The 22,892-nt window shown below is 55.2% G+C and overlaps 1 protein-coding gene across 5 annotated transcripts in view; it reads right to left on the bottom strand.

The window, feature by feature from the left end:
• The window catches only part of TOM1 (target of myb1 membrane trafficking protein), a 42,863-nt gene that overhangs the window by 14,940 nt on the left and 5,031 nt on the right, over window positions 1-22,892 (bottom strand). For 2 of the 5 annotated variants that reach the window (XM_027070893.2, XM_027070895.2), the window contains exons 2-7: window positions 8,316-8,400; window positions 4,956-5,034; window positions 3,938-4,087; window positions 3,478-3,612; window positions 3,211-3,357; window positions 256-372 (exon numbers count right to left, since the gene is read on the bottom strand). In XM_027070893.2, coding sequence (XP_026926694.1) covers window positions 256-372; window positions 3,211-3,357; window positions 3,478-3,612; window positions 3,938-4,087; window positions 4,956-5,034; window positions 8,316-8,400 — 713 coding nt within the window. Of the gene's footprint in view, window positions 1-255; window positions 373-3,210; window positions 3,358-3,477; window positions 3,613-3,937; window positions 4,088-4,955; window positions 5,035-8,315; window positions 8,401-20,250; window positions 20,452-21,255; window positions 21,509-22,892 lie in introns of those variants that run through there. The other 3 variants (XM_027070894.2, XM_053226717.1, XM_053226716.1) reach the window with 3 other exon arrangements.

Here is a 22,892-nt window from a genome sequence, read left to right as displayed (position 1 = left end):
TGGTGTTTTACATGCAAAGCCTTATTTAATTCTCATGTCACACTCAGACCTTAAAAGCTCTTATTAGAACAATCTTACAGGTGAGGAAGCTGGGGCAGGAGGGGCCATTTTGTTCCCACTAGAAAATGGCAGTGCTGGGGTCCAGAGTCCCCGGTTTTAACCCCTCCCACTGTGACCAAGGAGTTCAGAGGAAGTCACGAAAGCTGCAGTGTGGGTGGGGGAGAAATGTACGTGGACCGCTGGGCGCTCGCTCACCTGTAGCAGCTCCACGTCTGCAGGCTCTGCCTGGGTGGGGACCAGCTCCGTCAGCATCTCTGACATCACCCTCACGTTCCCACTCACCATCTCGAGCTCGCTGCGCAGCTTCCCAATCTGAAACACACCGTCGGCCCTGGTGAGAGAGGCCAGGGGGCCAGGGCCGCTGCTCACGAGGAGAGGCTGGCGCCATTAGCCCAGGGGAGCTGACCCGCCAGGCCCCTTTTGGCTCCTGGGCCACAGCGCGGCACGAAGGGGCCTGTGGTGGGACTGCCCCACCCCCCCAGAGACCCCCTCACAGAGGTCTACCGACCGTTACCATCTCCAAACTGGGGAGCCTGGTTCAGGGAAGGCCAAAAGGAAAGAAGCTGAAGGTAAATGCACCACAGAGTGCGGCCGCAGGGCTCCAGCATCTCCTGGGGCCAAGATGGCAGCTAACGAGGCCCTGGAGGGCAGTTCCCCGCCCAGGGGAGAGGAGGGAATCAGCAGGCCGGCTTCCTGCCTAGGATGACAGCTTACTCCCCTCTCCTCTCCTGTGAGGACAGGACTTGCTCCTGGTCTGCTCCTCCTGGTCTGTTCTGGTGTCCTGGGCTCTTTCAAGCATGAGTGCCACGCCCCACCTTGAGCGTGAAACTCAGATTGAGCACTTGTTAAAACCATGTTAGCAGGTCTTCAGTGATCAAAGGGTTCCAGGGTGTCAGCTTGGGGAATCAGCATAAATCAGGCTGCACAGTCTCCACATGGGTGAGGTGGCGAAGGGCCACTGGTCCAGTGTCTTATGCTGTGGGGCTCTGAGGGGTGCTTGGTCTCAGGAACTCTGCGGACACTGCGAATGTCTAGTAAGGCATCAGAATGAAGATCCTTTTTTTTTTTTTTTTTAAACTTAAAAGATTTTTGAGAGAGCGAGCGAGCAAGCATGGGTGGGGGAGGGGCAGAGAGAGAGGGAGACAAGAGGACCTCAAGTGGGCTCCATGCTGCTGACACGGAGAGAACCCAATGCGGGCCTTTAACTCACAAGCTGTGATACCATGATCCGTGCTGAAGTCGGACGCTCAACTGACTAAGCCATCCAGGCGCCCTGGTATGGAGGTTCTAAAATTAATCTGGACGAAGAACCTTGGCCATGGAATACCTTATGGGTCCAGTTATTAAGTGGCTTACGTTCTGAGAACTGCATGTGACCTAGCTGATTTCAGATTACGAGAGTCAGTATATAAATTTACGATGCCTGTGACAGCAGCCACCATTTATTAACCACCTACCAAATGCCAAGCATTTAACTTTTGTTGCTCGTTAAACTTCACCACAATCTTACGAGGCACGTATCATTATCCCAGCCTTTACAGATGAAGAAATGCGGGTGCAGACACAGGTAGTAACTACGGGTCACAGACACCTTCCAAACCCCAGGACACGTTTGGTACATTTGGCCGATTTAATGAACACTCTTGGTATAAATGAGTGGAAAGACTACTGACCACAAGCCCAGTGTGTCCAGGTCCGACGGGACCTAATTACAACAGAGTCTGGGAGTGATACCACTGGATGCCTGGAAGCTTTAACATGCCCCAGGAGACAAGAGGGGAGCTGGAAACTAAACACCGCCTACTCAGTTTTGTTTAACGAGAACCTTCTTACCCTAGATGTCATCAGGCTTAATCCACGCCGACGTCAGACTTCAGGCAAAAAGGTTAAAAGCATAACTAGGCTACATGAAATTTGGATCACAGGGTGATTTTACAGGTTTTATACCACTTTAATTGTATGTCCAGTTAGGAAAACTTTTCTAGTAATATTTGTGACTCTGGGAGGTGATTTTATAACTTATTGTGAGATACCCAGTACAGAAGCTTCTCTTCAGATAGGTTGGGGTGTGAAGGGCTGCTGGCAGGTTTGTTCATAAGTCCAGATGAGACAGTACAGGAGATTAGTGGGTCCACTCTGGAAGGTCAAGTTTCACTTTGTTTCCATCACAGACCTGTGTCTCTCTTGCCAGTATCTTTAACAGCTAAGCTTTCACGTGTAGCTGGTACGATGGGTCTAAAGTTCATAACACACCTCAAAAGTGGGCATGCCGACAACACAAGGCCTCAGCTCACACCCCAACAGCCACGTCTAAAATGGGGGCACACTGGGGCGCCCGGCTGGCTCAGCCAGTAGAGCATGTAGCTCTTAATCCCAGGGTCATAGGTTCGAGCCCCATGCTGAGTGCAGAGATTACTTAAATAAATTAACAAACTTAAAAATAAATAAATGAAATGAGCATGTATCCAGCTTATTTTGGTGATGGCTGCAGATATCCCTTGGGGGGCAGGCGGCTTTGCCAGGTGGCCTTGCCCCCCACTCCAGGAGGAAGAAACTGAGGGACAGAAGCTAAGTCAGTGCGTCGTGAGTCTGGTTACCCACCAACACTACTCACAGTGCTACTCAATCCTGCAGCGCTACTCAAGGAGCCCCGGCCCCTGGAATCTTAACACTGCACCCCAAACCTTCTTCTTGGAGCTCTGTGGGAAGCATCATGGGTGCAGAGCAAGGGTTAAAAAATTTTTTTGTGCGGATGTGTTAGAACTGTTTTTAGCCAGAATCTCTGTTCAGATGAAATCATATTTGAGCACATAAACAAACCACCCAAAGACGACGAAGACGCTGTTGCCGAAGGGGCCACCTACTGGGCACTTACTCTCCCCGGTGCTGCCTGAGGGGCTCCGTGGGGCACACACTTTGGAGAACAGCCGAGGTGCAGGACCGAGTCTGCTGGGAGTCAGACAGACTTGAGCTTGAATCCCACCACCATCTCTGATGAGCTGTGCGGCTCTGGGCAAGTGAGTTTATCTAAGTCTCATCTTTGAAACAGGAAGAATGATACATACCCAGTGGGGCCACTGTGAGGATAGAAATTTCCATAACGAGAGGGGCCCTCCCTGCCCCTCGTGGCTCTGACTCAGGCTTGTTTACCTGCTCAGGGGTTGGCGTGATGGGTGTGTCACTGGGGAGTGCGGCCGGGACGGGCAGGGGGGCGGTGTGCTGGGTGGAGTCTCCTCCATGGCTGGCATCAGTGCCCACAGAATTCTGCCCTGATGGCGCCTCTGAGCTGAACACGGTCTAGAGGGCAAAAACCGGGATCAGCGAGGCGGGCAAGGGCGTCAGAGAGCAGCTGGGGAAACTGCTTGGTAATTCCCCCACCTGCCCTCCCCGCTGCTCCCGCGGGATGAGTCTCCTCACCCTCTGGGGCGTGTGGATGGGCGACAGCATGTCCAGGTCGGTCATCGGGAAGTCCAGGCCCTTCCTCCGCAGGTCCTCGTAGACGGCGACCACACCCGTCAAGTCGGGCGAGCTGCGGAACGCGTCAGCCCAGGACTGAGAGGGGACAGGGGGACACGGCCGGTAACTACTGCTCACCATCTCCCCTGCGAGCCCACCTATCCGCCCCCAGAGAGCAGAGATGCCCTGACTCGCTGGTCCTCGGACCGCCACGCCCACATAGCCCCCCCCCCCAAGCCCCCTCCCCGCACTCAGAACCTCCAGTCAGCGGACACCAAGACAGCCCCACGTGAGAAGGAGCTGGAAGCAGATGGAAGAGCAGCGATGGTGGGGGCGCCTTGCTGCCCGGCCAGGCCCGAAGCTCTCTCCCCAGCCCGGAAGGCGGCTGGCACGGAGCTTGGCCCGGCCTGCCTGCGCTCACCTGGATGAGGTTTAGCACCTTGTCGTGCACGATGGTGGGTGGGTTGTTCTTGGGCAGGATCGTCCTCACCAGCACGCCCTCCACAAAGTCCTGGCTGGCCACCAGCACGTGGAAGCGGTGCCCGCAGTTCTTGACGCAGGTTTCCAAGACCTGGAGGCCGTGAGGGGCCCGTGAGCAGGAGTGCCCAGAACCCTTGCACTCGGCCTCCATCCCGGAGGAGAGGCTGAGTACGGGAGGGGCCCCCTCAAGTGAGACCCTGGAACACGGAGAAGTGGGGACAGTGCCCCGGCTCGGGGGCTGGTGTGCCCACTAGTGGCCCCTCACCGAGTGGCCTCAGCACCCACAGAAGCCTGTCCTGAAGCTGCTTCTGAGCCGAATACAGTCTGGAGGGAGGGTGGCTCTCCAAATGGAAACCACAGTGAACTTCCATAATCCCATGGTGACCCTGCAGACCCAGGACCAGGCGCTGAACTTCCCTCCTCGTTTCTTGTTCTCCCTTCCTGGCTGGAAGTGCCCTGCTCTTTAGCCGGATTCACCTGACGTAAGTGCTGCTGGGGACCCCGGGACAGAGTGCTGTCTCCACTCGCAGCCAAACCCCTCCGACAGCCAGGATGCCCCCTCTCGCCTGGCCCGTCCTTGGCCACCGGCATTTGTTTTATGCACACTTTCCAGGGCATCCAAGTGCCCAATTTGCCCGGCCAGGCTTTCTGCCCTGCTGAGCTCTGGGTTCACCGAGCTTCTGTGTCACTTGGCAGGTCCTCTGGCACGAGCTCTCCGTGACTGGGTCTGGAGGGATGTGGGCCTCAGGGTGTCTGCTCCCCATACCAGGAAGTTGGAGAGAACTTTGCCAAATGGCCACTCTGTGTCTGCCAACACTGTAGACAGGACAGCACTTTGCCCACAGACCTTTCCTTCTCAACCCCTGAAAGAGGAGCCCCAGGGTGGCTGGGAGTCCTGCTAGGCCTGGGGGAGGTGTGGCTCTACCATGAAGGGACAGACGGATGGATGGGGCACTCACCGTGAGAGCCAGCATCACCTCGTGGAAGTTCTTATTCCCTACAATTCTTTTCTTCACTGCTCGGAAGGCATCTTTGGGACTGGGCACAAGAAGGACAAAAGGAAGGATGCGCTGAGGAATGGAACCTTCTTATTCAACACATGGGGCCACCTACCTAAGATCAGGAAGCCCTGGAAAATGGGGTTGGTTCTGTCTGTCCATCCGTCCATCTGTCCGTCCGTCCATCCATCCATCCATCCATCCATCCATCCCATCCATTCATCCCATCCCATCCAAGCCAGCCACTCATCCATCTTTCCTGTGTCCTGTTTCCTGCTGAACACACAGGTTCTAATCACAACACAAACTGCCTGCCCTGCCAAAGTCCTCAGTAGGGCATGAATACTTGGCAGAGATTCTCCAGATCCCTTGCACCAGAATCCTCTTGGGGGGAGATATGAGGGTTTGTTAAAAACGCAAAACTGGGGCGCCTGGGTGGCACAGTCGGTTAAGCATCCGACTTCAGCCAGGTCACGATCTCGCGGTCCGTGAGTTCAAGCCCCGTGTCAGGCTCTGGGCTGATGGCTCAGAGCCTGGAGCCTGTTTCTGATTCTGTGTCTCCCTCTCTCTCTGCCCTTCCCCCGTTCATGCTCTGTCTCTCTCTGTCCCCCAAAAAATAAATAAACGTTGGAAAAAAAAAATTAAAAAAAAAAAAAACAAAACGCAAAACCCAGGGCTCCCACCCTAGGTCCCTGAACCAAGCTCTCCCGGGATCTGTATACTCATCACACCCCCAAGGATTCCTGATACACACTGGGGTTTATAAACGAATAACATGTGGGCAGAGTCCTGGGGCCTCATCCTGGCCACTTCCTCTCTCCACCCACACTTCCACTCAGGTCTTATTAAGTAGTCACACATGCTGGCACCATGCTGGGTGCTGGGGACACACTGGTGAACGTGCGGGTCTGCTCTCAAGGACCACATGACCAGGGAGACCCACATCATTGTGGGAAAGAAGGGGGGCCCGCAGTAAGAGTGAGTGGGTGTCAGGGGAGTCCTCTCTGGGGTAGCATCACGGCTGGGCGTGAAGGATGAGATGGAACCAGCTGAGGGGAGGAGGGAAGTGGTTCAGGCAGAGGCGGGAGGGACTGGATGGAGGCCGTGCGGGGAGGCGGAGGGAGAGGCTGAAGAGGCCCAGGCCATCCCGGTAGGGAGGGTGGACATACCTTGTGCAGGGGGAGCCCTGAAGGCTCTGGTGGCAGCCTGCCCTCCCTGCCCCATCTGTCGCCCAGCCCACGCACGCCGGTGGCCTCACCCCTACGTCCTGGCCTTCAGCTCTGTGCAGGTGAAATCAATGTTGCCCCGATGCTCTGGCCTAAAAGCCTTTGTGGCCCCCAACTTCCACGTCTAAAATCTGCCTCGCCCACGACTCCCAGTCCCCCATCTCCCTGGTGTGCACTGTCACACGACACCCACCTGGGGCTCCCTGGCTGAGAAGATGCCCCCCAAAGAGGGGGCACCGTGTCCTCTCTTGACACTTGGCCTCCCAGAGCCCCGTACGCTACAGGAGCATGAGTAACATTTCCTAGGCTGGGGAGTGGCCCCTGGGCCTGTCCTGCTGTCTGCCAGACATCTGTCTGTTCAGTGATGAGCCCGTCAAGAGCGGATCAGGAAAGTCAGGAACCCCGACACGGGTTCCCCCACACGAGCGAAGGCGGCAGGCAAGGTGGAGGAACCACGGAGGCCTGTCAAGGGTGTGAGGGACACACAGGATACGTGGGGTGAGGGACCATGGTCCCTGACAGGGTGGGCCCCTGTCCCAGAAGGGTGGGGGTAGTTTTCAACCAATGCCCTGGGGCAGGCCGTCACCCTCGAAAGGGACTTGTTTCCACATTTCAGAGCGGCCCAGAGAGAGGGCACAGCACTGGGAATCAGAAGTCCAGGCTTGTGTGCCATTGCTGTGGGCCTGTTGCGCTCAGTACCCAGCTAGGAGCCCAGACTGGACGGCAGGGAGGCCACAACCCACTGGGGGGTAGACCTAGACCAGAGATTCAAGGCCAAGGGTCACATCTGCTCTGCCCGCTGCTGGGTCCCTAAGGCCTCGTGCAGTGCCTGGAACACAGGAAGTGCTCAAGTCAACAGCATATGCGCTTGAACCCAAGTACACACGAGCCCCAGTTCTGCCAACGCTTATAAGGGAGATGGGGACTTGCCTCTCCAGGGGGTTTGTGCAGCCCCAGGCCCTCTCAGGGGCTCCTTGAGCCTGTCCGCCCTCCATCTTTTATCTCGGTGGCCCTGCCGTTGCGGTCTGCCCCCTGCTGGGGATGCTGGAAGGTGCCGGTAGCCACTGTGTGCTGCCCTCGGTGCTCCCTGCCTGCTGCCCGCTTCCAGCTGCCTGGGCTCACTTTCCCCACAAAGGGACCATTTGGCTGAGAAGGACCCCGCAGACCAGCTGGATTATCCCAGTGAGAAATGGAGAGCGAAATGAGGTCCCGCTCCAGCTGTTGACTCTCATTTCTCAGATCGTTCCGTACTTCCTGATGACTGTGGTCCCACCTCTTCCCACCCTTCCTGGGTTCTCCTGAGGACAGTGACCCTGCTTTCCCTCTCTGCTCCCCTCGGGACTTTGGGCTTACTGCTGGAAGAATCTAAAAGAGATATTTGCCTCTGATGACAAAGACCTAGGGGGGTACAGTGACTTGCCCAAGGTCACACAGCTGGTCAGAGAGTGCTAGTCAGAGACCAAGAGCCCAGACCACGATGTGTCCTGGGGTGACCTGTGTACCAGAAATGCTTGGCAGAAGCTAATGCCGATGGGCTCTCAGTTCTGCTTCACTGTCACTGCCTTCTCCATGTCCCCTGACCCCCTCAGGCCCCCTCCCCTGCTGGTTCCAAATCTTAAGGAAATGAAAGTCTGTTCTCGCTCACAGAGAAAGCTGGGAGTCTCCCTGCCCCTTCCAGCCCATGTGGTGCAGAACAGTGCTTGGGGCCATGTCCCAGTGCTGGGAGCCACCAGCTGGCCGCGTCCCATGAGGATGTGGCCCAGGTGATGTCCTAAGAGGTCCAGTTGGCCAGGCTGTGACCTGAGAGAGGCCGTGTGGGCTGGTAGCCCCCCAAGGGCATCTCTGGGTCCCCTGTCCATCTCATGACAGCATTGGATGGAATCTTTGTTCCAAAATGTCTAAGATGTCACACTCCTGCCTGGGGTGGGACTCAGAGGACCTCTGCAGCCCTCCTGGCATGGAGGACCACAGGAGGGTCTCCCCTTGCACTCCAGGAGGGGTGGGAATGGGGAGGGGCTATGTGGCAAGAGGCAGGCTGCACTGCGGCTGGCTGGCCGACCTGTCCCCCACCCCCCGCCTCGCCTGCGGGCCTCACCCTTCCTCAGTCTCGTTGATGATGTCACAGATCTCCATGTTGAGGGCCCAGTCCTCGCTCTGCAGGGAGCCATCTGTAGCCTTCTCTGCGGAGGAGAAACCACAAGTTACACGGTGTGGGGGGTCCTGGACAGGCAGACTCAGCCGTGTGCAGGTGTGTGGTGTGGGACGCGGCGGGAAGGGCCACAGAGGAGAAGGACGATGGGTACTTTTTGGGGCCTCAAGAAGGACCAAGTGGCGTGCAAACTGTTACCTACCTTGTTCCGTTTTGTCATTTAATTGTTTTGGTTTTTGGCTGCATTTTATAGTCTTCTTTTTTTTTTTTAAGTTTTATTTATTTATTTTGAGAGTGAGTCATGGGGGGGGAGGCAGAGAGAGAAAGAGAGAGAGAGAGAGAGAGAGAGAGAGAGAGAGAGAGAGAGAGAATCCCAAGCAGGCTCTGCGCTGTCAGTGCAGAGCCCAATGCGGGGCTTGAGCCCACAAACGATGAGATCATGACCTGAGCCGAAACCAAGAGTTGGCTGCTTAACCGATTGAGCTGCTCAGGCGCCCTGTATTATTTTTTCGTTTTAAAAATGTGTTAAAATACACATAACATTTGCCATCTTAACCGTTTTTAAGTGTATAGTTCAGCAGCATCAAATACACTCACGATGTGGTACAGCCGGCCCCACCACCCTTTCCATCCTGCAAATCTGAAACTCTAACTCCCCATTCCCCCCTCCAGCAGCCCCTGGCCGCCACTGCACTGTCCTTACGATTCTGATGCACTGTCCTTATGATTCAGCAGCCGCCACTGCACTGTCCTTACGATCCCGACGACCTAACACATCATTTAAGTGGTCTCATACAGTATTTGTCCTTTTGTGATGTCACTTAATTCTTACAGCAGCCACGTGAGGCCAGGAGCGTCACCGTCCTATGATCACCAAGGAGGCCTCGCGGCTCAGTCTACCAACCGGATGAGTGGGGACAGCAATCCGGCGGGCTGGTTTCTGACATGAAACTACGGAGGCAGTGTTTTATTTTCGCAAATAAAATGCTCCTTCTTGACTTTCTATTATCTTTTGAGCTGCTATCTTTTGACCATTCACGTGGTTCAAAACTTAAAAGGTTCCCAAGCGGCACACGACACAGAGTAAATCTACCTGCCTCCCCGGCCCCAGCCCCACTTCCCAGTGGCCCTACTGGGAACCAGTTTCCTCTCAAACCTCCCAGAGAATTTTTTTTTTTAAAGCTTACTTATTTTGAGAGAGAGGGAGAGGGAGCCGGGGCGGGGGCGGGGGGCGGCACAGAGAGGGAGACAAACAGAATCCCAAGCAGGCTCCATGCTGTTGGCACAGAGCCCGACGCGGGGCTCGAACCCACAAACCATGAGATCGTGACCCGAGAGGAAGTTGGATGCTTAACCGACTGAGCCACCAGGGCGCGCCTCCCGGAGACATTCTTAACCTATGAAGCAAAGGACCCAGTGTAGTTTAAATCTCGACTCCCATTACGAACAGGCGGCCTGGCCTTCCCCTCTGAGCCGGTTTCTGTCTGAAGGCTGGGTGGATGCCAGCCACCCCACAGAGCTGCCCAAAGGAGTAGTGATAACTCAAACAGGGCATCTGTATGGTTCTTGCCACAGAACAGGTGCTCAGTAAGTGGTAGCAGTTCTGTTATTTTTTATTTTTATTTTTTTAAGGTTTATTTTATTTTTAGAGAGAGAGAGAGAGAGAGGAGAGAGGGACAGAGAATCTTTTTTTTTTAAATTTTCTTAAAAAAATGTATGATTTTTTTAGTATAATTTCTTAAAACGTTTATTTTTGAGAGAGAGAGAGAGAGAGAGAGAGAGAGAGAGAGAGAGAGATGGAGAGTGAGTGGGGGAGGGGCAGAGAGAGAGGGAGACACAGAATCTGAAGCAGGTTCCAGGCTCTGAGCTGTCAGCACAGAGCCCGATGCGGGGCTCGAACCCACAAACTGCCAGGTCATGACCTGACCTGAAGTTGGATGCTTAACCAACTGAGCCACTCCAGGCACCCCTAATTTTCTTTCTTTCTTTTTTTTAATGTTTATTTTTTAGAGAGAGGGAGAGAGAGAGCAAGCAGGGGAGGGGCAGAGAGAGAGGGAGACAGAGGATCCGAAGCCGGCTCTGTGCTGACAGCAGACAGGCGGATGTGGGGCTCGAACTCACGAACTGTGAGACCATGCCCTGAGCTGAAGTCAGATGCTTAACCAAGTGAGCCACCCAAATGCCCTGAGAGCAAGAGAGAATCTTAAGTAGGCTCCATGCTTGATCCCACGACCCTGGGATCATGACCAAAGCTGCAATCAAGAGCTCAACCAACTAAGCCACCCAGGTACCCCCAGTTCTTTTATTTTTAAATCGAGGCAAAGACTGCATAACAAAAAAATCAGCCGCTTTAACGTGTACAGTCCAGGGGCATTTCCTGCCTCCACAATGCTGTGCAACCATCACTTCTACCTAGCTGAGGTTGTGCGGACTCCGAGGGCTTACCAGAGCCAAGGTCACTCCCCTCTGTACCCTTCTAGGATCCATCCTTGCAGGCCAGGTCTTAAATCAGCTCCACCACCGTGCACAGAGACAGTCTGGTCCCCTGCTTTTTCGGGCCAGTGTTTGATCACACAAATCACCCCCTGTTTTGGCAAGTGTCGTACCCTAGGTAGGGCTGTGGGGCAAGACAGGACCGGTTGATGTTTTAAGGTTAGGGAGTAAGACCCTTGGTGTTCTGACCCTGGGCACTATCCCACGTCCCCCTCTGTCACAGCCCTTTCCTCTGGCTCCAGGCCTGGCCCCTGCCGGCACCAGGCACCTGAGAGCACAGGGTCATAGGGCACCTGTCAGACCAACAGCACCCAAGGGACCGGGTGCGTGCAGCTCGTGATCCCAGCGACTGTTCCGCAGTCCTGAACAGCAGGCTCACTCTCTCTGTTCACACAGAGCTGAGGCTCAGGGGGGCCAAGTGACCCTTCACAGGCTGCACAGTCATGTGCCAGGCACTGGGGATGGACACAACGGTGGACGAGACAGATGTGGCCCCCGCCCCCCGGTGCCCAAAGGGGCTGAGGCGCACTCTGAGCCCCGGCCCTGTGACCGGGCAGGGCCCTCTTCTGGCCAGGCAGGAGGGCCCACCCTGCAGGACAATGCCTGGGCTGGGCTGGCAGTCAGCTCCCTATAACTGTGGCTTTCATGACGTTGGTTTCGAAATTGGCCTGACCTCAGTTCCATCCCGGGTCCCGCCTTGAGTCCTGTGGCCAGATGGACGCTGGGGTAGCTGCTCGGGACACAAGCCAGGCAGCAGGGGCATCAGGGTAGGGACACGGCAGCAGGACGGGGTGTTTTTCTCCCCGGGCTATGGCTGTGGGGATGGGGCTGGGGGCGTGAGGACGGCTTCCTTTCAAAGTGTTGAAGGGTGGGCTCATTCGTCCCACAATGAAGTCCCGAGTGTGGCTTCTTTGCGGCACACTCCCCGCCCTCGGGGACTCATATGCTTGCTAAAGAGAGCTGAGCGGAGGAAGCCAGGCTCTACTCTGGAGGGTTCGGTGGGGGGGTGGGGCAGTGGCTAAACACACTAGTGTGCTACTCCTCCAGAAACCGCACCTCAGCGGTCCCCAGCCACACGGGCCAGAGGACGAGTCATCTCTGACTCTGGTCACGGTGTTCTGCCAACTCCAGCTCTGGATTCTCTGTCCTACCTGAGCCCCTGTCACCTTGCCCTCTGCCTCTGCCTGACAGGCCACTGCCCCGGCCCCTCCTGCCTGGCTCCCCCACCCACCCCTCCCCCACCCCTCCCCCACCCCATGCCCTTCCTGCCTCAGAGTGAGCTTTCTGAAACCTGGAAGGGACCGTGTCCATCCTGTGCCCCAAAGACTCCAAGGCTCCCCAGCCCTCAACCTGGCCCGCGTGCCCTTCCTCGGCAACAACCCTCTCCAGTTACAGCCCCTGACACACCAAGTGCCGTTAGCTGTTTACACAAAGCAGGCAGCTGAATCCTCCCAAGCCTGTGACGTGTGTGTCACTGCCCTCGTCTAACTGATGAGGACACTGAGGTGCCGGGAGGTCACACAGTGGTCACCAGGGGCCGGGGAGCTCAGCCTTCCCGGAAGCGCCCCCCTGCCCCCTCCTCCCCATCCCTCGCTCCACCAGCAGGCCTGTCAGGGCTGCCTCAACTAGGCCCCCCGGGGGACGCCTGAACATTGAGGGTGGGCACCTCTCTTCTGGGGGAGGGGCAGCGCGGTTTTAGAAGGGATCAAGGTCATCTTGGACAGGCAAGTGGCCGTTAAGGGGTGGCGGGGCACTCAGAAGCCGGAGGAGGTGCCAGGCCAGGGAATCGGGGGGTGCGGGAGCCGGAGCACGGGTCTGAGGTCCCCCCGAGCACAGCTCTCCAGTCCCGACGCCAGCAGCGGGCAGAGCCAGGCGGATGCTGGAGTCTTCTGGGGGGCTGGGGTTTCAGTCAGCCTCAACAGGGGGAGGAAGAGGAGGAAGGAGGAAGAGGAGGGAGGGGAGGAGGTGCGAGGTCCACCCGGGCAAACTCAGGAGGAGACAGGTGTGTCCAGAGCAGGATGGGCCCAGCCTGGGGCCTCGTGGCCACCTCCCCGCAGGCCGGGGAGCAGATGGCCCGACCGGGGGGTTTTCACACATCCTCAGTGAGACTTTCTGGGGCGGTAGGCGTACTCCATCAAGGGCAGAAATGGAAACCCACAGGAACCTGGGGATATTTGTTTTGTTTTTGCTTTTTGACCACAGAAGTGGCTCAGCTTGCTATTTCAGGAAGGGGGAGTATGAACACTGACAGTGGTTACTGGTTCCAGGAGAATGCTCGCTGGCCTCTGGGCTGTGGGTGGCAGTCGTCAAAGGTCCCGGGAGCTGTTCTGCTCTTGTCCCAGCTCCCGAGGACGCCAGGCCCTGCCAGCTCCCCGGCTGCCATCGGGGGCCGGCAGTCCTGTGGCCGTGGGCCGCTGGGCCCGTGTGTGCCTGTCCCCTCTCCCCGCGTCATGCCTGCTGCAGACGCCACCTTCTGGGAAGGCTCCGGAGAGTCGGCCTGGCGGGATGGCAGGCAGAGTCAGGCTGGGCAGTGGCACAGGCCTTGGAGTGCGGCGAGTCTAGCTTCGTGTCCTAACTTGGGGACGGCAGGCCCTCTCCGGTCTGCTTTCTCCTCTGGGAAACCGAGATAAGGCTGCCTGCCTCACACTGAGACTTTGTAGCCAGACAATGCGTGCACGACATCAGGTAAGAGCAGTAATGAGTCATGACTCATTAAGTACCATGACTGTGACCTGGGCTGAGAGCGGGCAAGAGTGGCCACCGAGGACACGCCAGCTCCCCGCCCCTGCTCCCTGCCTGTTCTCTCTTGGGGGGGACCCCAAACAGCTGGAAGACAGTCGCCTTCTTGGCTCCTTCCACTGCTTTTGGAGAAGTCCGCGTCTGCGGGTGCTCAGTGGAATCATGGCCAGGACCACCTGCTGCCAAAGTCAGCCCTGGGGGTGGGGGAGCAGCCTGGAGCCTTCTCCTCACCACCCTGCACATTCCAACGGCCGGCCACTACATCTGGGAATTCCCACTACTCAACACATCTGCGAGTTGCCCCCCGGCTCCATTATCAGCTCTCATTCAGGCCCTGTCACCTCTCCGAGGCCTAGACCATCACCTCCACCCTCTTCTCTTCAAACACAAATCCAACCAGTACCTTCTTCTGTCTGAAAATTATCCAGGATCCCCCCCCCCCCCGCCCCCTCCTCCGCACTTCCAACCGCCCTCAGTTGCCTGAGGGTCAAAATCCTGAAATCTTCAGGGGCCGAGAGGGACATTTGGGACTGACCTCAGCCAAGACTGGCTGTGTTCTGCTCCTGCTGGGGCCTTGTTCTTGCATGCTCCTGGGCTTCTGCCTGGCATGCCTTTCTACCATTCGGTCATGCATCTGGGCCACAGAGGACGATGACAACCATCACCACCAGCACGCTCACTGGACGCTCAGTAAGCACCAATCATGGGACTCGGGCCTTCACACGAACCTCTCACCATAATCCTTAAGACAGAGGATGAATAAGCTGAGGAGCACAGAGAGGTCAGTGTCTTGCCCATGGTCACACAGCTTCCACATTGCAGAGCAGAGGTTCAGACTCAGAGAGGTCTGGTTACTGCATCCTTACTCTTTAAATTTTTTTTTACACTTACTTATTTTTGAGAGACAGAGAGAGAGAGAGAGAGAGAGAGAGGGTGAGAGCTAGCACAAGTGGGGGAGGGGCAGAGATAGCTGGAGACACAGAATCGGAAGCAGGCTCCAGGCTCCGAGCTGTCAGCACAGAGCCCGATGCGGGGCTCGAACCCACAGACTGTGAGATCATGACCTGAGCCGAAGTCGGATGCTCAACCGACTGAGCCACCCAGGCGCCCCTACCACATCCATACTCTTAACCACGACCTTATGTGCCTCTTGAACGTACTCATTGCTTGTTGCCATCCGGGTGCTGGGAGAGATTCTGGTGAGCAAAACCAACCAGGTCCTGCCCACAGCAAGTTGACGGTCCAGTGGGAGGCCACAATGGCCCTCACAAAGGTGAGAGTGGCATGACAGAAAAGACTGGGCACTGAGATAGGACACGGTGTGAGATCCGGATGTGCCGGCACAGAGGAGGAAACGGACCGGCTGATCCCTGCTCGTCTTTTAAGGCCCTACCCTGGTGACAGCTCCTCAGTGTATTTGCCAACTGAGGGGACTGTGTCACTGTGACCTGTATGGTCATCCTGCGCTGTGACGGTAACATCATGAAGAACAGTGACAAAATGACTGGCATTCACTGAGCCTGTGTAACCTGCTCAGTGTACCTCATCTCGGGTCACCTCCCCACGGTCCCTACCATGCATGGGGGCAGCTGAGGTCCAACGCCCGGAAGTGGGGGAGCAGGGACGCAGAGCTGGGCCTGTGTGGGGTCTAAACCCACTGTGTATCTCACGCTGCTTGGCTATTCAAGGATGTCTCTACCAAACTAGGGTGGACCCAGAGCTCTTGGGGACCTATCCCTCTCCCTCTTTCTCTCTCTCTCTCTCGCCAGGGTCTACCCTCCGGTGGGACAGAGAGGAGAGGCTTGTTGAGTGTTTGTCCAAGGCCAACAGCCCCCAGACTGCCTCGCCGCTCCGGTTCAAGGCTGAGTCCCCGCCCTACCTGCCCCGATATCGCACACTGTGTTTCTCTGTGAGCTCCCCTCCCCCTTCCCACTTTGAACCCCTCTGATATTGGGGTGGCTCTTACAAATAATGACCTGCCAGCGCTCGGCTGGCGTTTTTTTCTTTTCACACACCCCACAGTGTCTTCGATTCAACAAAGTGCGGCTTGTGAGCAGTGATGGTCTTCAAGGCCGGTGACGACCCGCAGACCTGGTTCTGTCTCAGGCCATGGTCCAGGCCCAGGGGAGAAGGATCCAACGCAAGTCGGCGGACCGTGAGAAAGACAACAATGACACGGCCTGTCAGCTCCGAGTGGCCCCCACAGGCCTTCTTTTGAGGCCCTCACCCTAGCAAGGGCGTGCACAGCCACCTTCCTTTTAGATCACATTTACAGAACGCCAGCTCTCCGGCAGAAACACCACCCACTCACATCACTCAAGGGAACCGGAGATCCTTTTGGGGACTTCCTTTCAGTGTTTACTGTCACTCCATTTGTATACTTGTTTTTCAAGTGTATAATGGTACTGGGGCTGCAGCCTGTTTGTTTGTTTTTAAATAAGAATCCTATTCCTTACCTGTTAGAGATGTACTGGAATATTCATGAGAGAAGTGATACGATGTTTGAAATTTGCTGTAGGTAATACCCGCCCTCTGTCCGCCTCCTCGCTCCCTCCCTACCGGCCCTCTGCCTCCACCCCCTGCCTAGTGCCCGTAGTCCTGCCCCACAATTGCTTTCTGTGCACCTGCTTCCCACCATCTCCCTCTCATCCACCTCTCTGCCCTCCACGACATTCTCTGAGTGGCTATTATCTGTCCAGCCCTGCGGCAGGTGCTCCAGAGGCAAAGGAAAGGACAGAATCCCTGCCCTTCAGGAGGTCCTAAAGTGGTCAGGGATGACAGGTGGACAAACATTTTCAGAGCAGGGTGGCATGGCTGAGGCCAGTTCAGGGTGCTGTGAGAGCCAGGAGACGGGGCGGGGGGCAGCGAGCACCCGCAGAGGGAACAGGGAAGGTGTCAGTGAGGAGGTGCCGTCTGAGCGGAGCCCAGAGCACAAGGTGCCGGGCTGGGCAGGTGGAAAGGGAGGTTCTTGGGAGAGGAACAGCACTGGCCTTGCCGAATGAACTCATCAACGATGAGTCATCGAGGATGTCGGGAAGAAGACAGAAGAGGGGCTGGAGGGTGACTCTCAGGCACTGGGGAGAAGGGGCCCGAGGGAGGGAGAAAGTCCCAGGGGCAGTGAGGCAACTGGAGGGGAGAGGCGAGGCTGCTGAGGCAGAGGGAGCTCTGCTATCCTCAAAGCTGGCACCGGCCTGCACCAGGACCCACCCAGCAGCCATTCCTCCCTTCCCTGCCCAGAGCGGCCACCCTGCTCCCCTCTGCAGCACCTGCTCCAGAAGTGGGCCAGCGGCCTTGTTTTGGTTTCGGGGAGAAGAGGGGTGTCTGCTGGGCAGTGGCGGGGGAGACGTCCTTTCTGGGACACAGAGACACAGCTCGGGGAGGAGAAAACCCTTCCTCCCTCTTCTTCCTTCCTTTCTCTCTCCTGGGAATGGGGTACCTGCAGCTTGGGCCCAGGAGGTGACAAGCTCAGGACAAAAAGCCTGGGTGTTTAAAGACATTTGTTGGGTCGCCTGGCATTTGGTGGCTCCATTGCTTCAGTGTTTGAGCTTCGGCTCAGGTCACGATCTCGCGGTTCAGGGGTTCGAGCCCCGCGTCGGGCTCTGTGCTGACGGCTCGGAGCCTGGAGCCCGCTTCCGATTCTGTGTCTCCCTCTCTCTGCCCCTCCCCTGCTTGCACTGTCTCTCTCCATCTCTCAGAAATAGAATAAACATTAAAGAAAAAAAATCGTTGATCAAACCAACCCCGCAACTTCCGATCAAACAAGGCTGTAGGACTGGAACTCCCAGGCTTCCCGGGGCTTGGTGGGCAGGGCTCAGGGTGGAGACGGCCCTGGCCTCCTGCCTGTGCCCCGGCGGGGCCTGCTTGTCCTCCTGCCCTCCTGCCCACCCTAAATCTTGCTCCTACGCCCAGATCAAAGCCAGGTCACCACGCGGAGCCTGCCCTGACCCCCTAGAGGACCTGCTCCTTCCCTCACTGGGCCAGCAGCATTTCACACAGGCCACAGCTACAAGTTCTGCTCAGCAGGGCTGTTAAAATAACTCTACGGAATTGATTTCTTTGTTTCTGTCTGCCTCTCCCATTAGGCTGTGAGCGGCTGTCTGTCTCTCCCATTAGGTCGTGAGCTCCTGGGTGGAGATTACACAGCTCAGGAATTCATACATCAGATGGGACCTGGCCCCCCGATAAACCTGCGGGGTGCGTGTTTGCTGAGTAACTAACTGAATGAAGGATGAGGTCATACCTACCAGGACAATAAACCTCTGTAACACCTAAAAAAAAATTTTTTTTTTAATCTTTTTTTTTTTTTTAATGTTTGTTTATTTTTGAGAGAGAGAGAGAGAGACAGAGCGCAAGCAGGGGAGGCGCAGAGAGAGAGGGAGACACAGATTCCCGAGCAGGCTCCAGGCCCTGAGCTGTCAGCACAGAGCCCGACGCGGGGCTTGAACGCACGAACTGTGAGATCGGGACCTGAGCCGAAGTCAGATGCTTAACTGACTGAGCCACCCAGGCGCCCCCCCCCCCCAAAAATTTTTTAATGTTTATTTATTTTTGAGAGAGAGAGAGAGAGACAGAGACAGAGAGAGGCAGAGGGTGAGTGGGGGAGGGGCAGAGGAAGGGAGGGGGTTATACAGAATCTGAAGCAGGCTCCAGGCTCTGAGCTGTCAGCCCAGAGCCCAAGGCGGGTCTCGAACCCACAAACTGGGAGATCATGGCCTGAGCCGAAGTCAGACGCTTAACCGACTGAGCCGCCCAGGGGCCCCTGTAATACTTGAAATACTCCCATCCTTTGTCCTCTATTGATCCCTTGGTAGCTGTTGTGCAGGTAATCTTCCTCCCACTTGGCAGTCCTTTGAATATTTTTAGAAAGTACCATGTCCGCCCCTTAATCTGTCCTCCACACTAACCCTCAATTCCTGTGGCTGCTCTGGACGTGATCTCTAGAGCCTCTGCCATTCTGATTGATCCTCTTGGGGCGCGGGCCAGCTGGGCACTCCTTCTGGAAAGGCAGCGTGGGAACTCACCCACCTGGCCGCGCCGGAGCCTGTATGTGTGTTAATGTGCTCTGCGATGACGTCAGTAGACACTTATTAACTCCACCTCGTGAAGCCGACTGCTGCAGAATTTGTCCTTGTCAAAGGCGCTCACTCTCCACTGGCCACAGAACTTAGCTCTTCTGGTCTCCCCTGCCGCTAGAAGTGGCCATGTGACCCAGTTCTGGCTGGAGACACAGGTTGAATGTCGGGCGGCTCTGGAAGCTTCTCCCGTCCCCCCTCTCCCTGCCCCCTGTCCCCCACCAAGAGAGGCAGGGCAGTGGTGGCACCTCCACCTGCACTTCCTGCCACGTGGGGACACGCACAAGGATGAAACAATACGCTAACAGTGCGGGTGGGAAACTGTAGGAAGAACCATTACAAACAAAATCATTCCAGATGCATCTGGATATTTTTCACTCGAGAGGAAACCCAGCACACTCCTTTCAGTTCTAAGGGGGAGCAGTGAGGTGAAGAAGTTAGGAGCGTGGGATCTGGACACAGACAAATCCCACATCAAGTCCTGACTTGAGCGCTCATTAGCTGTGTGACCCTGGATGAATTGGTTAAAAAAAATTTTTTTTTACTTTTTCCAGGAGCCTGGATGGCTCAGTTGGTTAAGTATCTGATTTCAGCTCAGGTCATGATCTCACGGTTCGTGAGTTCAAGCCCCGCGTCAGGCTCTGTGTTGACCTCACGAAGCCTGCTTGGGATTCTCTCTCTCCCACCCCCTCTCTGCCCCTCCCCCACTCGCGTGCACGCTCCAGCTCTCTTTCTCTCTCTCTCTCTCAAAATAAATAAATAAAAATCCTCCTTCCTTCTTTCCTATGTATGTATGTATCTAATGTGAGGCTTGAACTCACAACCCCGAGATCAAGAGTTGCATTGCTCCACCGACTGAGCCAGGCAGGTGCCCCCATCCTGAATGAATTTTCTTGAAACTCTCTGTGCCTTAGTTTCTCCCCTGCATAAAGAGGGATAAAGAGGACATTCAGCTTCCAGGGCTGTGTGAGGAGCAAATGAGAGAATGCATTTCCATTGCTTTTATCTTACTTAGCACACAGCAATCACAAAAACGAACATTTTCCACTACAAAAATATCAACCCCCAAATTAAATGTTTGAAAATTTCAAGCAGTCCACAAAATAGATTTTTAAATCCCATACACGCAGAAGCCACTTTCTCCCCCAGCCAGCAAACTGTCTTGAGGCCTGTGTTCCAGATGAGCAAGTCTCTGAGGACCCAGCGTGGAAAGTTCCACCAGTTTCCTAAGTTGCTGAGCCATCCTTACTCAAAACTCTGGCTGCCTCTCCCCCCGCCATTCTGTAACCACAGGCCATAGAGGAACTCAAAAATACCTTGCAGTGGGGGCATGACTTCTGCAACCCACAATTTTAAAGTTGATGCAACCAATTATAGTACCTAACTGAAGAAAATTTCAGCTACATGAAGGAGGGTTTGGTAAAACTGTCCGGGTAAGAGGGAGCAAGGCTGTGAAAGCAGAGAGGTGACGTGGCTGGCCAAAGTGCCTGTGACATGCTCTTCCTTCCCCCTTGTGAGTACAGAAGATGCTACTGATCCCGCCCTCCCCCCTCCCTCGGTCCCTCTCCTTCTCTCACCTCTCTCCATCTGTTGAGAGAAATTTATTTTATTGGATTGGCTCATGTGAATGTGGGCAGGTCAGCAGGCAGGAGACCTAGGGAACAGATGCGGCTCGAGTCCAGAGTCTGTCTGCTGGCGAATTCCCTCGTCCAAGAGGCCAGTCTTCTACTGAAACCATAACTTAATTAGACGAGGCCCACCCACACTATGGAGAGTAACCTGCTTTACTCAAAGTCTACCCATCTCATTTAAAAAATACCTTCACAGAAACATCTAGAATAATTTTTTTTAGTAATGTTTTTTAAAGGTTTACTTATTTTTGGGGCGCCTGGGTGGCGCAGTCGGTTAAGCGTCCGACTTCAGCCAGGTCACGATCTCGTGGTCCGTGAGTTCGAGCCCCGCGTCGGGCTCTGGGCTGATGGCTCAGAGCCTGGAGCCTGTTTCCGATTCTGTGTCTCCCTCTCTCTCTGCCCCTCCCCCGTTCATGCTCTGTCTCTCTCTGTCCCAAAAATAAATAAACGTTGAAAAAAAATTAAAAAAAAAAAGGTTTACTTATTTTTGACAGAGAGAGAGAGAGAGAGAGAGAGAGAGAGAGGACATGCAGGGGAGGGGCAGAGAGAGAGGGGGACAGAGGATCCAAAGCAGGCTCCACACTGTCAGCACAGAGCCTGATGCGGGGCTCAAACTCACGAACCGCAAGATCATGAGCTGAGCTAAAGTCAGACGCTCAACTGACTGAGCCACCCAGGAGCCCCTAAAATAATGTTTGACCAAATATCTGGACACCATGGCCCAGTCAAGTTGATACATAAAGTTAACCATCCGGGGTTTTTACTGCCTCAATGCAAACAAGTTCCAGTCGAACAGGGGACACCTCTGTCTGTTCTTAAATGCTGCTGGGCTCAGCCTCACACAGTCTGGTGGGTTCTGTTCTCTCCTCCTCTCCCTCTCACCCCGGGCTCTCCCCTTCCCTCCTCTGCCTTCCCCATCAGGAACAAAGCCCAGTTCTCTATGAATCTTACACGGCAGTTTGGTTCTCCACAGCACTTTTCAGTGGCCTTTGCCATGTTCATGGAGGCAGGCGTCCCCCAGAGGCTCCGTCACTTGCCCGGGGGACACAGGAAGTGCCGGGAAGGGGCAGAGCTGGCACATGAACCCAGATCTTCTGATGCAAGATCCAAGCTCTGACCCCATACTGCTGTCATTGGAGTCACCGGAAGGTGCTACGCAGGGTCACATCAGGTGGGTTCACGGACAAACTTAAAGACATGTTGAGAGATGCACATTAACTTCAACGAAGGAGAGAAAAACAAACATGAATTACTTCATGATTTCATGAATGTAATCACACAGGATGAGGTCATACTAAAAATGGCGAGCCAATAAAAAGAAAATACTATGAAAGTAAAAGGAGAGGTGGCACAGGGCGGATAGAAATCAAGAAGGTGGCGCATGAAGGACAGAGGTCTGCAGAATGCCAGCCTTGACAGAGACCTTCTTGGTAAGGAGGTAAAGAGTTAACTTGTCCCGATTCTCTGTTTCTCTATGGGGTGACAGCCCCAAGCTAATTAGAAGACACTGAGGGTTTTGTGTGTGTGTGTGTGTGTGTGTGTGTGTGTGTGTGTGCGTGCGTGTGTGTCTTTTTTTTTTTTCTTCTAAAACCAGAAGAGCGGAAATCCGGCACTTTACTCTTATTTCTTTGAGCTCAGTGAGGGAACAAAACCTATTCACCGCTTCTATCCATAGGGTCAGGCGAAGGCTTTAGTTCCCAAGGAAGAATCGGATCTACCCCACAGCCTGCAACCTGACCTATGAATGTGGCTGCCACCAGCCAGTGACTGCTCATTGCCCGGTGACACCAAGACCAACCAGAGGCTGCACTGGAGCCAGAGCTCCTTAGCTCTGTCACTCACTTAGACTATGCCCCAGCGACGATGATGACACCGGTAAAATACCACCGAGGCTAACAGCTCTGGACGCTTCCTCTCTGGCAGGCACTGGGCTGAGGGCTTCCCAAAACAGCAACCCCAACTGATACACGTGCTATCACTGTTCTTATCTGACAGATGTGAAACTCAACAACAGAGAGGTTATGTAACTTGCCCCAGGTAACAAAGCCAGCGGAGGCTGAACCAGGACTCAGACCATCTGGTGGGATTCGAGAGCTCAGCCTGGATGCCTTATGGCATGTGCCACAGCCATTTGGCACAAGGTCCTTTCTAGACATCATTCCCTGTTACCCTTAAGACAGAGACTTGGGTCCCAAGCTAGCATTTCCACATCAGGGAACCAGAGCTTCAAGACCTGAGGGCTCCCCAGGGCACACTGGGGGAAGTCGTAGGGATTCTGCCCCGGGAGGCCCAGGGCTGGAGCATCCTTAGGCATCTGAGACGTGGGGTTCTCTGGGATTCCACCCTGAAGAACGCTGCCTTCCATCATTCTGCCTCTGGCCAGCTGGTCCGACCCAGAGGTCAGCAAATGATGAACCCACGTGCCTGTTCAGTCTGCTTTCGCGTGGCCCACAAGCTAAGAACGGTTTGCACATTTTTAAATGGTTGAAAACAAATCCAAAGAAGAATACTCTTTCATGACATGTGAAAAGTACATGAAATTTACGTTTTGGTGCCCATAAACAAAGTCTGATTGGAACACCGTTTGG

The sequence above is a fragment of the Acinonyx jubatus genome, chromosome B4 (assembly GCF_027475565.1).
Source record: "Acinonyx jubatus isolate Ajub_Pintada_27869175 chromosome B4, VMU_Ajub_asm_v1.0, whole genome shotgun sequence".
Classification (NCBI taxonomy): domain Eukaryota; kingdom Metazoa; phylum Chordata; class Mammalia; order Carnivora; family Felidae; genus Acinonyx; species Acinonyx jubatus.
This window is presented reverse-complemented; position numbering and strand designations above follow the sequence as displayed.